The sequence below is a fragment of the Pseudophryne corroboree genome, chromosome 3, assembly GCF_028390025.1.
Source record: "Pseudophryne corroboree isolate aPseCor3 chromosome 3, aPseCor3.hap2, whole genome shotgun sequence".
Classification (NCBI taxonomy): Eukaryota; Metazoa; Chordata; class Amphibia; order Anura; family Myobatrachidae; genus Pseudophryne; species Pseudophryne corroboree.
In genome coordinates, this window is record NC_086446.1 from 405,952,439 (window position 1) to 405,967,614 (window position 15,176).

General features: G+C 49.0%; 1 protein-coding gene across 4 annotated transcripts in view; it reads left to right on the plus strand.

The window, feature by feature from the left end:
* The window catches only part of CPNE1 (copine 1), a 261,443-nt gene that overhangs the window by 211,388 nt on the left and 34,879 nt on the right, over positions 1-15,176 (plus strand). For all 4 annotated transcript variants that reach the window (XM_063960168.1, XM_063960169.1, XM_063960170.1 and 1 more), the window contains one exon: positions 4,084-4,173. In XM_063960168.1, coding sequence (XP_063816238.1) covers positions 4,084-4,173 — 90 coding nt within the window. The remainder of the gene's footprint in view (positions 1-4,083; positions 4,174-15,176) is intronic.

Genomic DNA, 15,176 nt, shown 5'->3' on the forward strand with positions numbered 1-15,176 from the left:
GATTCAGTCAGACAACATAACAGCAGTGGCGTACATAAACTGCCAGGGCGGAACAAAGAGCAGAGCGGCAATGGTCGAGGCCACGAAAGTTCTTCGCTGGGCGGAGAGATATGCAAGCAGTCTTCATTCCAGGAGTGGACAACTGGGAAGCAGACTTCCTCAGCAGACATGATCGAGAGTGGGATCTTCATCAGGAGGTCTTTGCATAAGTGACAAGTCGTTGGGGATATTGTTGCAGGTCGAGGGACCCTCAAGCGATAGCGGTGTACGCCCTAGTGACACAGTGGGTGTTCCCTCTACTTCCACTCACAGGGCTGTTTCTAGCCAATTTGGCTCCCAGTGCGAGATTTAAAAATGCGCCCCCCCATGACATAAAAAAATGTCCGTCCCCCCCCCCCCCACACACACACCTAGATAAAAAAAAAAACAACTCGCGCGCGCACCCGGCAAGGGTGCATGGCCTCATCTAAATGGGTGTGGCCTCATTTAAATGGGCATGGCCTCGTCTGAAAAGACTACCTCACAATCCAGTTTTTGACCCTGCTCCAACAGATCACGACCACCACAGGAAAAAAAAATTCTACCATATTAAACCCCACACAGTAATGCCCCCTGCACCATATTATGCCACACACCGCAATGCCCTTGATACATTAAACCCCCACACTACGGCAGGCAAGAGTCCCCATTTCACACATTACGGCAGGTGTCCCCATTTTACACATTGAGGGAGAGAGAGAGAAAATACTTAGAGGCGATTACCGCTCTTCGGCCCGCCTCACCAGTCGCTCCTCGCGCCGGCCTTTCCCTCTTCCTAACTTGGATCCCCCTCTATACTCCGCTCGGGGGGGCGGGAGTTTTGCGGAGTGACGGGGTTGCGTCGTGACGTAACGATGCAACAGCGTCATTCCGTGAAACTCCGCCCCCCGAGCGGGTTACTCGGGGAGAAATAGGAGGGGGAAGCAGGGAGCCACAGTTAGTGCCGCGGCGGGCGCCCAGTGCGGTTGCACTGCTCGCCTGCCCCAAGAAACGGCCCTGTCCACTCATTCCAAAGGTGATAAAGATAAGAACAAGAAGGGTTCAGGCGATACTCATTGTTCCAGATTGGCCAAAGTGGGCCTGGTATCCAGATCTTCAGGAATTGCTCAAGATCCCTGGCCTCTTCCTCTATGGGAGGACCTGTTACAACAAGGAACGTGCGTGTATCAAGACTTACCGCCGCTGCGTTTGACGGCATGGCTGTTGAACGCCAAATCCTAGCCCGGAAGGGTATTCCTAGTGAAGTCATTCCCACACTTCTTCAGGCTAGAAAAGAAGTAACGGCAAAGCATTACCACCGTATTTGGAGGAAATATGTGTCTTGGTGTGAATCCAAGAAGGCTCCTACGGAAGAATTTCAGCTGGGGCGTTTGTTCCATTTTTTTTTCAAGCAGGTGTGGATGCGGGCCTAAAGGTAGGCTATATTAAAGTACAAATTTCGGCCTTGTCAATCTTCTTTCAGAAAGAATTGGCCTCCCTTCCAGAAGTTCAGACCTTCGTGAAAGGCGTGCTGCACATCCAACCTCCATTTGTCCCCCCTGTGGCACCGTGGGATCTTAATGTGGTGTTGCAGTTCCTGCAATCTCATTGGTTTGAACCTTTACGTAAGGTTGAGTTAAAATTCCTTACTTGGAAAGTAGTCATGTTGTTGGCCTTGGCATCCGCAAGGCGGGTATCTGAGTTGGCGGCTTTTTCTCACAGAAGACCCTATTTAATCTTCCATACTTTTAGAGCGGAGTTGAGAACTCGTCAGCAATTTCTGCCAAAAGTGGTTTCATCATTTCACGTAAACCAGCCTATTGTGGTGCCAGTGGCTACTGATGCCTTGGCGGATTCGAAGTCTCTCGATGTGGTCAGAGCTTTGAAAATCTGTCGCCAGAACGGCTCAGCTTAGGAAAACAGAGGCTCTGTTTGTCCTGTGGTCTCCCAATAAGATTGGGGCTCCTGCTTCCAATTAGACTATTGCACGCTGGATCTGTAATACGGTTCAGCAAGCTTTCTACAGCAGGATTGCCGTTAACGAAATCGGTAAAAGCCCATTCTACCAGAAAGGTGGGCTCATCCTGGGCGGCTGCCCGAGGGGTCTCTGCATTACAGCTTTGCCGAGCTGCTACTTGGTCGGGTTCAAACACCTTTACGAAGTTTTATAAGTTTGATACCCTGGCTGAGGAGGACCTCTTGTTTGGTCAATCGGTGCTGCAGAGTCATCCGCACTCTCCCGCCTGTTCTAGAGCTACGGTATAAACCCCGTAGTTCTTGAAGCATCCCCAGCATCCTCTAGGACGTATGAGAAAATAGTATTTTAATACCTACCGGTAAATCCTATTCTCTTAGTCCGTAGAGGATGCTGGGCGCCCGTCCCAGTGCGGGCTGTATCTGTAGTTTGGTTATGGTTGCACACTGATGTTGAGTTAAGTTCCGTCAGTCTGTGGCTGATGTTGGTCATGCCGTTGCATGCATTGTTGAATGCCATGTTGTACGGCGTGTTTGAGGTGTGAGCTGGTATGTATCTCACCTTAGTTTAAAAAAAATATTAAATCCTTTTCCTCGAAATGTCAGTCTTCCTGGGCACAGTTCCTATAACTGGAGTCTGGAGGAGGGGCATAGAAGGAGGAGCCAGTACACACCCCTTTTAAAGTCTTAAAGTGCCCATGTCTCCTGTGGATCCCGTCTATACCCCATGGTTCTTGAAGCGTCCTCAGCATCCTCTACGGACTAAGAGATAAGGATTTACCGGTAGGTATTAAAATCCTATTTATTTTTTTCTGTACACGGCTGAGGGAAATGTACCCCATGATTCCACAGTTTTACCCAGGATACACTCATACCTCATCCAAAACAGTAGCCAAGAACTCAAAACAACACCCATACACTATACAAACACCTACATGCAACGCCAGACCACCTGTGGTACTTACCTACAAATGTCGAATTCGCTCCAAAAACGACTCACCTCCGGGGGTGACTGAAGGTCTTCTGTCCGTCCTGGATGAAAGTCTGCTGGGTGTACAAACGATACCACAGCAAGCAAAACCAAATTGATCACTCTGCAGCTCCTCACTCTGTTCTGCAGGTTCACAAAATGGCTGCTGAGCACGCAGCAAACCAGCTCTATATAGGATTCCAAACGGCGGAAAGTCGAATCCAGGCCGCCCACAATTCGACAATTGGTCCGTTTTCAACCGAGGGCGTTTTGAATCCCGTTTTAATTGAATATGTCGAATTCGGGGTCCCGGGTGGAGGGTTTCGGCTGTCGAATAGTGTTGAATCCGAAAAATTACGAATCCATGCTGTAATTCGACATCAATTAAATATACCCCTAAGGAATAAAGCTGAAAACTCCAGTTCTAATACAGGTTGAGTATCCCTTATCCAAAATGCTTGGGACCAGAGGTATTTTGGATATCGGATTTTTCCGTATTTTGGAATAATTGCATACCATAATGAGATGATATGGTGATGGGACCTAAATCTAAGCACAGAATACATTTATGTTACATATACACCTTATACACACAGCCTGAAAGTCATTTTAGGCAATATTTTTAATAACTTTGTGCATTAAACAAAATGTATGTACATTCACACAATTCATTTATGTTTCATATACACCTTATACACACAGCCTGAAGGTCATTTAATACAATATTTTTAATAATTTTGTGTATTAAACAAAGTTTGTTTACATTAGCCATCAAAAAACCAAGGTTTCACTATCTCACTCTCACTCAAAAAAATCCGTATTTCGGAATATTCCGTATTTCGGAATATTTGGATATGGGATACTCAACCTGTATCAACATATTGGGGATTGCAATGTGAAACTAGTCCCACATGCTGATTTTGCTGGACTTAATTTACCCCTTTTGTTATCATTACTGTATAGTTGTTTGCATCCTCTTCCTTTCCACTTTCCCCACAAAACAGCATTTTCTCCTTTGCAACAACTTACCATTCATCACAGTTGCAAAGGACATGTTGCAGTGTGTGTAACCATTTTATAGCATAAATGGTATATTATTATGTATCCTGTCTTCCCTCTAGGTGATCAAGAACAATCTTAATCCCATTTGGAAAAAGTTCAGTGTTCCCTTACAGAGTTTATGTGGTGGGGACATGAACAGACCCATCAAGGTGAGAAATGTATGGGACACTTGCAATAGTTTTTAAGGTAGCAACATAGCCATGTTTTCCAGAGAGCCTAAAGGTTGAAGCTAAAGGCCTTCTTTTATTTTTCCAGAGTTCATCAGTCAGCCCAGCCCATCACGATAATTCTTTGTATTTAAGGCAGCAGATTTAAGTGTCAGGTTAGGTTTTGAAGAAAAGCTTTTTCTTGTTGTTTTTCTCCAGCTCTTTTCCCATCCGTTATATCAATGTGTGAGCCTCATATAGGAGGAGAATTATCAAAGCTTGAAGAGAGATGACGTACTTACGAATCCTCTCATTTTGCAAACACAGCCTGTAAACGGACAGAAATTGATAGGCATTTCATCTCTCGTCACTCTTTCTCTCTCCAAGCTTTGATACACCTCCCCATAGTGGGGGGAAGAGGGGTTTGTTTAGGTTTTTTTTTTTCTCCATTTTTGCTTAGTTCAGCTCCCTGAAATACAGAGGGTATAGAATGGTATTACATGGGAACTTTGTCAGCTAGAATAGTGACACTTTCTTTGTAGTGTAAGTGTACTGCTTATTAGACAGAGAACTTGCGTTCCATATTCTTACAGTGCTGCAGTGACAGTAAAGGCCCATACACAGTAGCAAATTTTGAGCTCAAAGTAGCTCACTTTTGGCGTTTTGAGCTACTTTGACCTCAAACTCGGCCAGTGTGTATGGTCGGGCAATGAGCGGTGAGCACTGATGCGCGCTCCCGCATCATCACTGGCCGCCACCATCCGTCGGGCTGGAAAGTGGTTCCCATCCCCCCTGGGGTGAACATCGCTGGGCACAGTGAAAATCGCTTGGTGTTTATGCACTGAGCTATTTTCCTGCCAGCGATGTTCACATTATCACCCAGCATACACACTGGGCAAAAACTCCCAGTGTGTAAGGACCTTAAGCCAATACATCTCTTCAGCGCAGGAGGTCACCATGGTAGCATTTTAACACCATGCTTTACTTTCTTTGCATTCCAAGCAAAAGCAATTAGCCGGAACCAAAGAAGTAAACTTCAGATAGATATATCTATTTCTCTGACGTCCTAGTGGATGCTGGGAACTCCGTAAGGACCATGGGGAATAGACGGCTCCGCAGGAGACTGGGCACATCTAAAGAAAGAATTAGGACTATCAGGTGTGCACTGGCTCCTCCCCCCATGACCCCCCTCCAAGCCCCAGTTAGATTTCTGTGCCTGGCTGAGCTGGATGTACACTAGGGGCTCTCCTGAGCTCCCAGAAAGAAAGTTTAATTTAGGTTTTTTATTTTACAGTGAGACCTGCTGGCAACAGGCTCACTGCACCGAGAGACTAAGGGGAGAAGAAGCGAACCTACCTAAGTGGTGGTAGCTTGGGCTTCTTAGGCTACTGGACACCATTAGCTCCAGAGGGATCGCACACAGGACCCGACCTCGTCGTCCGTTCCCGGAGCCGCGCCGCCGTCCCCCTTACAGAGCCAGAAGGAAGAAGGTCCGGAAAATCGGCGGCTGAAGACTTCTGTCTTCTCCAAGGTAGCGCACAGCACTGCAGCTGTGCGCCATTGCTCCTCATGCACACCACACACTGCGGTCACTGATGGGTGCAGGGCGCTGGGGGGGGGGGGGCGCGCCCTGAGCAGCAATAAATAACACCTTGGCTGGCAAACTGACACCATATATAGCCCCAGAGGCTATATAGGTGTATATTAACCCCTGCCAGAAATCTTAAAATTGCGGGAGAAAGCCTGCCGAAAAAGGGGCGGAGCCATCTCCCTCAGCACACTGGCGCCATTTTCCCTCACAGCTCCGCTGGAAGGATCGCTCCCTGGCTCTCCCCTGCAGTCCTGCACTACAGAAAGGGTAAAAAAGAGAGGGGGGGGCACAAATTTAGGCGCAGTATAATATATATGCAGCTATAAGGGGAAAACACACTTTATAGGTGATATCCCTGTGGTATATAGCGCTCTGGTGTGTGCTGGCATACTCTCCCTCTGTCTCCCCAAAGGGTCCTGTCAGAGCATTCCCTGTGTGTGTGCTGTGTGTCGGTACCGCTGTGTCGGCATGTATGATGAGGAAAATGATGTGGAGGCAGAGCAAATGCCTGTAAGTGTGTTGTCACCCCCTGAAGGGTCGACACCTGTGTGGATGGACTTATGGAAGGAATTACGTGACAGTGTCAGCTCCTTACATAAAAGGTTTGACGACATAGGACAGCCGGCTACTCGGCTTGTGACTGTTCCAGCTTCTCAAATGTCATCAGGGGCTTTAAAACGCCCGCTACCTCAGATGGCAGACACAGATGTCGACACGGATACCGACTCCAGTGTCGACGACGATGAGACTAATGTACCCTTCAATAGGTCCACCCGTTACATGATTGAGGCAATGAAAAATGTATTACACATTTCTGATAGTACCCCAGGTACCACAAAAAAGGGTATTATGTTCGGTGAGAAAACTCCCAGTAGTTTTTCCTGCATCTGAGGAATTAAATGAGGTGTGTGCGGAAGCCTGGACTTCCCCCGATAAGAAATTGATAATTTCTAAACGGTTATTGGCAGCGTACCCTTTCCCGCCAGAGGATAGGTCACGTTGGGAAACATCCCCTAGGGTAGATAAAGCGCTTACACGTTTATCAAAACAGGTGGCACTACCGTCTCCGGATACGGCCGCCCTAAAGGATCCTGCCGATAGAAAGCAGGAAGCTACCCTAAAAGCTATATATACACACACGGGCATTATATTGTGACCAGCGATTGCATCAGCATGGATGTGCAGTGCTGCTGCTGCGTGGTCAGATTCCCTGTTGGATAATATTGATACCCTGGATAGGGACAATATTTTGCTGACAGTAGAGCATATAAAAGACGCTGTCTTATACATGCGTGATGCACAGAGGGATATTTGCCGGCTGGCATCAAAAATAAGTGCAATGTCCATTGCCGCCAGAAGGGGGTTATGGACTCGGCAGTGGTCAGGTGATGCCGATTCAAAAAGGCACATGGAAGTTTTGCCTTATAAGGGGGTGGAACTGTTTGGGGATGGTCTTTCAGACCTAGTTTCCACAGCTACGGCTGGGAAATCGACATTTTTGCCACAAGCTACCCCACAGCAAAAGAAAGCACCGTATTATCAAGTACAGTCCTTTCGGCCCCAAAAACACAAGAGGGCTCGAGGCGCGTCCTTTCTGCCGAGAGGCAAAGGTAGAGGGAAAAAGCTGCAGCATACAGCCAGTTCCCAAGAGCAAAAGTCCTCCCCCGCGTCCGGTAAGTCCACAGCATGACGCTGGGGCTTCACAGGCGGACCCGGGTACGGTGGGGGCCCGTCTCAGAAATTTCAGCACACAGTGGGCTCTCCCACAGGTGGATCCCTGGACCCTTCAAGTAGTATCTCAGGGGTACAGGCTGGAATTCGAGACGTCCCCCCCCCCCCCCCCTGCCGTTTTCTGAAATCTGCCTTACCAGCAACTCCCTCTGCCAGGGAGGCAGTGTTGGTGGCTATCCAAAAACTGTATTCACAGCAAGTGATTGTCAAGGTACCCCTCCTTCAGCAAGGAAAGGGTTACTATTCCACAATGTTTGTGGTACCGAAACCGGACGGTTCGCTGAGACCCATGTTAAATTTAAAAGCCTTGAACACTTATATCAAAAGGTTCAAGTTCAAGATGGAATCGCTCAGGGCGGTTATTGCGAGCCTGGACGAGGGGGATTACATGGTCTCCCTGGACATCAAGGATGCGTACCTACATGTCCCCATTTACCCCCCTCACCAGGAGTACCTCAGATTTGTGGTACAGGACTGTCACTATCAGTTCCAGACGCTGCCGTTTGGGTTATCCACGGCACCGAGGGTCTTTACCAAGGTAATGGCCGAAATGATGATACTCCTTCGCAAGAAGGGAGTTTTAATTATCCCGTACTTGGACGATCTCCTGATAAAGGCGAGGTCCAAAGAACAGTTGGTAGTGGGGGTAGCACTTTCTCGGGAAGTGCTACAACAGCACGGCTGGATTCTCAATATTCCAAAGTCACAGCTGGTCCCAACGACACGTCTTCTGTTCCTGGGAATGATTCTGGACACAGACCAGAAAAAAGTGTTTCTTCCAGTGGAAAAAGCCGAGGAGTTGTCATCTCTAGTCAGAGACCTCCTAAAACCGGGACAGGTGTCGGTACATCAATGCACACGAGTCCTGGGAAAAATGGTAGCTTCGTACGAAGCAATTCCATTCGGAAGGTTCCACGCAAGGACTTTCCAGTGGGACCTGTTGGACAAATGGTCCGGGTCCCATCTCCAGATGCAACAGCGGATAACCCTGTCGGCAAGGACCAGGGTGTCGCTGCTGTGGTGGCTGCAGAGGGCTCATCTACTAGAGGTCCGCAGATTCGGAATACAGGACTGGGTCCTGGTGACCACGGATGCCAGCCTTCGGGGCTGGGGGGCAGTCACACAGGGAAGAAATTTCCAAGGACTGTGGTCAGATCAGGAGATTTCGCTTCACATAAATATTCTGGAGCTAAGGGCTATCTACAATGCCCTAAGCCAAGCAAGGCCCCTGCTTCAGAACCAGTCGGTACTGATCCAATCAGACAACATCACGGCGGTCGCCCATGTAAACAGACAGGGCGGCACAAGAAGCAGGAGGGCAATGGCAGAAGCCACAAGGATTCTCCGATGGGCGGGAAATCATGTGTTAGCACTGACAGCAGTGTTCATTCCGGGAGTGGACAACTGGGAAGCAGACTTCCTCAGCAGGCACGACCTCCACCCGGGAGAATGGGGACTTCATCCAGAAGTCTTCCAAATGCTGGTAAACCGGTGGGAAAGACCACAGGTGGACATGATGGCGTCCCGCCTCAACAAAAAGCTAAAAAGATATTGCGCCAGGTCAAGGGACCCTCAGGCGATCGCTGTGGACGCTCTAGTAACACCGTGGGTGTACCAGTCGGTTTGTGTTTCCTCCTCTGCCTCTCATTCCCAAGGTACTGAGAATAATACGAAGGCGAGGAGTAAAAACTATACTCGTGGTTCCGGATTGGCCAAGAAGAGCTTGGTACCCGGAACTTCAAGAGATGCTTTCAGAGGACCCTTGGCCTCTACCGCTCAGACAGGACCTGCTGCAGCAGGGGCCCTGTCTGTTCCAAGACTTACCGCGGCTGCGTTTGACGGCATGGCGGTTGAACACCAGATCCTGAAGGAAAAGGGTATTCCGGAGGAAGTAATTCCTACCCTGATCAAAGCCAGGAAGGATGTCACCGCAAACCATTATCACCGCATTTGCCGAAAATATGTTGCTTGGTGTGAGGCCAGGAAGGCCCCAACGGAGGAATTTCAACTGGGTCGATTCCTGCATTTCCTGCAAACAGGGGTGACGTTGGGCCTCAAATTGGGGTCCATTAAGGTCCAGATTTCGGCCCTGTCGATTTTCTTCCAGAAAGAACTGGCTTCCCTGCCTGAAGTTCAGACTTTTGTCAAGGGAGTTCTGCATATTCAGCCTCCTTTTGTGCCCCCAGTGGCACCTTGGGATCTCAATGTGGTTTTGGAGTTCCTGAAATCACATTGGTTTGAACCACTTAAGACTGTGGATTTGAAATATCTCACGTGGAAAGTGGTCATGCTGTTGGCCCTGGCTTCGGCCAGGCGTGTGTCAGAATTGGCGGCTTTGTCCTATAAAAGCCCTTATCTGATTTTCCATATGGATAGGGCAGAATTGAGGACTCGTCCTCAGTTTCTCCCGAAGGTGGTATCAGCGTTTCACTTGAACCAGCCTATTGTGGTGCCTGCGGCTACTGGGAACTTGGAGGATTCCAAGTTACTGGACGTAGTCAGGGCCCTGAAAATTTATGTTTCCAGGACGGCTGGAGTCAGGAAAACTGACTCGCTGTTTATCCTGTATGCACCCAACAAACTGGGTGCTCCTGCTTCTGAGCAGACTATTGCGCGCTGGATTTGTAGCACTATTCAGCTGGCGCATTCTGCGGTAGGACTACCGCAGCCTAAATCTGTAAAAGCCCATTCCACAAGGAAGGTGGGCTCATCTTGGGCGGCTGCCCGAGGGGTCTCGGCTTTACAACTTTGCCGAGCTGCTACTTGGTCAGGGGCAAACACGTTTGCAAAATTCTACAAATTTGATACCCTGGCTGAGGAGGACCTGGAGTTCTCTCATTCGGTGTTGCAGAGTCGTCCGCACTCTCCCGCCCGTTTGGGAGCTTTGGTATAATCCCCATGGTCCTTACGGAGTTCCCAGCATCCACTAGGACGTCAGAGAAAATAAGAATTTACTCACCGGTAATTCTATTTCTCGTAGTCCGTAGTGGATGCTGGGCGCCCATCCCAAGTGCGGATTGTCTGCAATACTTGTAAATAGTTATTGTTACACAAATCGGGTTATTATTGCGAGCCATCTGTTCAGAGGCTCCTTTTGTTATCATACTGTTAACCGGGGTTCCTATCACGAGTTATACGGTGTGATTGGTTTGGCTGGTATGAGTCTTACCCGGGATTAAAAATCCTTCCTTATTGTGTCAGCTCTTCCGGGCACAGTGTCCTAGCTGGGGCTTGGAGGGGGGTCATGGGGGGAGGAGCCAGTGCACACCAGATAGTCCTAATTCTTTCTTTAGATGTGCCCAGTCTCCTGCGGAGCCGTCTATTCCCCATGGTCCTTACGGAGTTCCCAGCATCCACTACGGACTACGAGAAATAGAATTACCGGTGAGTAAATTCTTATTTTCTCTATCGTCCTAAGTGGATGCTGGGGTTCCTGAAAGGACCATGGGGAATAGCGGCTCCGCAGGAGACAGGGCACAAAAAAGTAAAGCTTTACTAGGTCAGGTGGTGTGCACTGGCTCCTCCCCCTATGACCCTCCTCCAGACTCCAGTTAGATTTTGTGCCCGAACGAGAAGGGTGCAATCTAGGTGGCTCTCCTAAAGAGCTGCTTAGAGAAAGTTTAGTTTAGGTTTTTTTCTTTACAGTGAGTCCTGCTGGCAACAGGATCACTGCAACGTGGGACTTAGGGGGAAAGTAGTAAACTCACCTGCATGCAGAGTGGATTTGCTGCTTGGCTACTGGACACCATTAGCTCCAGAGGGATCGAACACAGGCCCAGCCGTGGAGTCCGGTCCCGGAGCCGCGCCGCCGACCCCCTTGCAGATGCTGAAGCGTGAAGAGGTCCGGAAACCGGCGGCTGAAGACTCCTCAGTCTTCATAAGGTAGCGCACAGCACTGCAGCTGTGCGCCATTTTCCTCTCAGCACACTTCACTGGGCAGTCACTGAGGGTGCAGAGCGCTGGGGGGGGGCGCTCTGAGAGGCAAATATAAACCTTATACAAGGCTAAAAATACCTCACATATAGCCCATAGGGGCTATATGGAGATATTTAACCCCTGCCTGACTGGAAAAATAGCGGGAGAAGAACCCGCCGAAAAAGGGGCGGGGCCTATCTCCTCAGCACACGGCGCCATTTTCTGTCACAGCTCCGCTGGTCAGAACGGCTCCCAGGTCTCTCCCCTGCACTGCACTACAGAAACAGGGTAAAACAGAGAGGGGGGGCACATTAATGGCTATATATATATATATTAAAGCAGCTATAAGGGAGCACTTAATATAAGGATATCCCTTGTATATATAGCGCTTTGTGGTGTGTGCTGGCAGACTCTCCCTCTGTCTCCCCAAAAGGGCTAGTGGGTCCTGTCTTCATTAGAGCATTCCCTGTGAGTTTGCGGTGTGTGTCGGTACGTGGTGTCGACATATATGAGGACGATATTGGTGTGGAGGCGGAGCAATTGCCAAATATGCAGATGTCACCCCCCAGGGGGTCGACACCAGAATGGATGCCTTTATTTGTGGAATTACGTGATGGTTTATCTTCCCTTAAACAGTCAGTTGAGGACATGAGGCGGCCGGACAATCAATTAATGCCTGTCCAGGCGCCTCAAACACCGTCAGGGGCTGTAAAACGCCCTTTGCCTCAGTCGGTCGACACAGACCCAGACACGGGCACTGATTCCAGTGACGACGGTAGAAATTCAAACGTATTTTCCAGTAGGGCCACACGTTATATGATTTTGGCAATGAAGGAGACGTTACATTTAGCTGATACTACAGATACCGTAAAACAGGGTATTATGTATGGTGTGAAAAAACTACAAACAGTTTTTCCTGAATCAGAAGAATTAAATGACGTGTGTGATGAAGCGTGGGTTGCTCCTGATAAAAAGTTGATAATTTCAAAAAAGTTATTGGCATTATACCCTTTCCCGCCAGAGGTTAGGGCGCGCTGGGAAACACCCCCTAAGGTGGACAAGGCGCTCACACGCTTATCCAAACAAGTGGCGTTACCCTCTCCTGAGACGGCCGCACTTAAGGATCCATCAGATAGAAAGATGGAAGTTATTCAAAAGAATATATACACACATGCAGGTGTTATACTACGACCAGCTATAGCAACTGCCTGGATGTGCAGTGCTGGAGTAGTTTGGTCAGAATCCCTGATTGAAAATATTGATACCCTAGATAGGGACAATGTTTTACTGTCGTTAGAACAAATAAAGGATGCATTTATCTATATGCGTGATGCACAGAGGGATATTTGCACACTGGCATCTCGGGTGAGTGCTATGTCCATTTCAGCCAGAAGAGCCTTATGGACACGACAGTGGACAGGCGATGCGGATTCAAAACGTCACATGGAGGTTTTGCCGTATAAAGGGGAGGAGTTATTTGGAGTTGGTCTATCAGACTTGGTGGCCACGGCTACTGCCGGGAAATCCACTTTTTTACCTCAAGTCACTCCCCAACAGAGAAAGGCACCGACCTTTCAACCGCAGCCTTTTCGCTCCTACAAAAATAAGAGAGCAAAGGGCTTGTCGTACCTGCCACGAGGCAGAGGAAGAGGGAAGAGACACCAACAGGCAGCTCCTTCCCAGGAACAGAAGCCCTCCCCGGCTCCTGCAAAAACCTCAGCATGACGCTGGGGCCTCTCAAGCGGACTCGGGGACAGTGGGGGGCCGTCTCAAAAATTACAGCGCGCAGTGGGCTCACTCGCAGGTAGACCCCTGGATCCTGCAGATAATATCTCAGGGGTACAGGTTGGAATTAGAGACGGATCCTCCTCATCGTTTCCTGAAGTCTGCCTTACCAACCGTCTCTTCCGAAAGGGAGAGGGTGTTGGAAGCCATTCACAAGCTGTACGCTCAGCAGGTGATAGTCAAGTACCCCTATTACAACAAGGAAAGGGGTATTATTCCACTCTATTTGTGGTACCGAAGCCGGATGGCTCGGTAAGGCCTATTCTAAATCTGAAGTCCTTGAACCTCTACATAAAAAAGTTCAAGTTCAAGATGGAGTCACTCAGAGCAGTGATAGCGAACCTGGAAGAAGGGGACTTTATGGTATCCTTGGACATCAAGGATGCGTATCTACACGTTCCGATTTACCCCGCACACCAGGGGTACCTCAGGTTCATTGTTCAAAACTGTCACTATCAGTTTCAGACGCTGCCGTTCGGATTGTCCACGGCGCCTCGGGTCTTTACCAAGGTAATGGCCGAGATGATGATTCTTCTTCGAAGAAAAGGCGTATTAGTTATCCCATACTTGGACGATCTCCTAATAAGGGCAAGGTCCAGAGAACAGCTGGAGACAGCTTTAGCACTATCTCAAGAGGTGCTAAGACAACACGGGTGGATTCTGAATATTCCAAAATCCCATTTAATCCCGACAACTCGTCTGCTGTTCCTAGGAATGATTCTGGACACGGTTCAGAAAAAGGTTTTCCTTCCAGAGGAAAAAGCCAAGGAGTTATCCGATCTGGTCAGGAACCTCCTAAAACCAGGAAAAGTGTCAGTACATCAATGCACAAGAGTCCTGGGAAAAATGGTGGCTTCTTACGAAGCAATTCCATTCGGCAGATTCCATGCAAGAATATTCCAAAGGGATCTGTTGGACAAATGGTCAGGGTCGCATCTGCAGATGCACCTGCGAATAACCCTGTCACCAAAGACAAGGGTGTCACTTCTGTGGTGGTTGCAGAAGGCTCACCTATTAGAAGGCCGCAGATTCGGCATTCAGGATTGGATCCTGGTGACCACGGACGCCAGCCTGAGAGGCTGGGGAGCAGTCACACAAGGAAGAAACTTCCAGGGAGTATGGACGAGTCTGGAAAAGTCTCTTCACATAAACATTCTGGAACTAAGAGCAATCTACAATGCTCTAAGCCAGGCGGAACTTCTCCTGCAAGGAAAGCCGGTGTTGATTCAGTCGGACAACATCACGGCGGTCGCCCATGTAAACAGGCAGGGCGGCACAAGAAGCAGGAGTGCAATGGCAGAAGCTGCCAAGATTCTTCGCTGGGCGGAGAATCACGTGATAGCACTGTCAGCAGTGTTCATCCCGGGCGTGGACAACTGGGAAGCAGACTTCCTCAGCAGACACGATCTTCATCCGGGAGAGTGGGGTCTACATCCAGAAGTCTTCAACATGTTAATAGACCGTTGGGAAAGACCAATTGTAGACATGATGGCGTCTCGCCTCAACAAGAAACTGGACAAATATTGCGCCAGGTCAAGAGATCCACAGGCAATAGCTGTGGACGCACTGGTAACTCCTTGGGTGTACCAGTCAGTGTATGTGTTTCCTCCTCTGCCGCTCATACCAAAGGTATTGAAGATCATACGGCAAAGAAGAGTAAGAACAATACTAGTGGTTCCGGATTGGCCGAGAAGGACTTGGTATCCGGAACTTCAAGAGATGCTCACGGACGAACCGTGGCCTCTACCTCTGAGAAGGGACCTGCTACAGCGGGTCCCTGTCTTTTTCAAGACTTACCGCGGCTGCGTTTGACGGCATGGCGGTTGAACGCCAGATCCTAAAAGGGAAAGGCATTCCAGAAGAAGTCATTCCTACCTTGATTAAGGCACGGAAGGAAGTCACCGTGAAACATTATCACCGCATTTGGCGAAAATATGTAGCGTGGTGCGAGGATCGGAGGGTTCCGACGGAGGAATTCCAACTG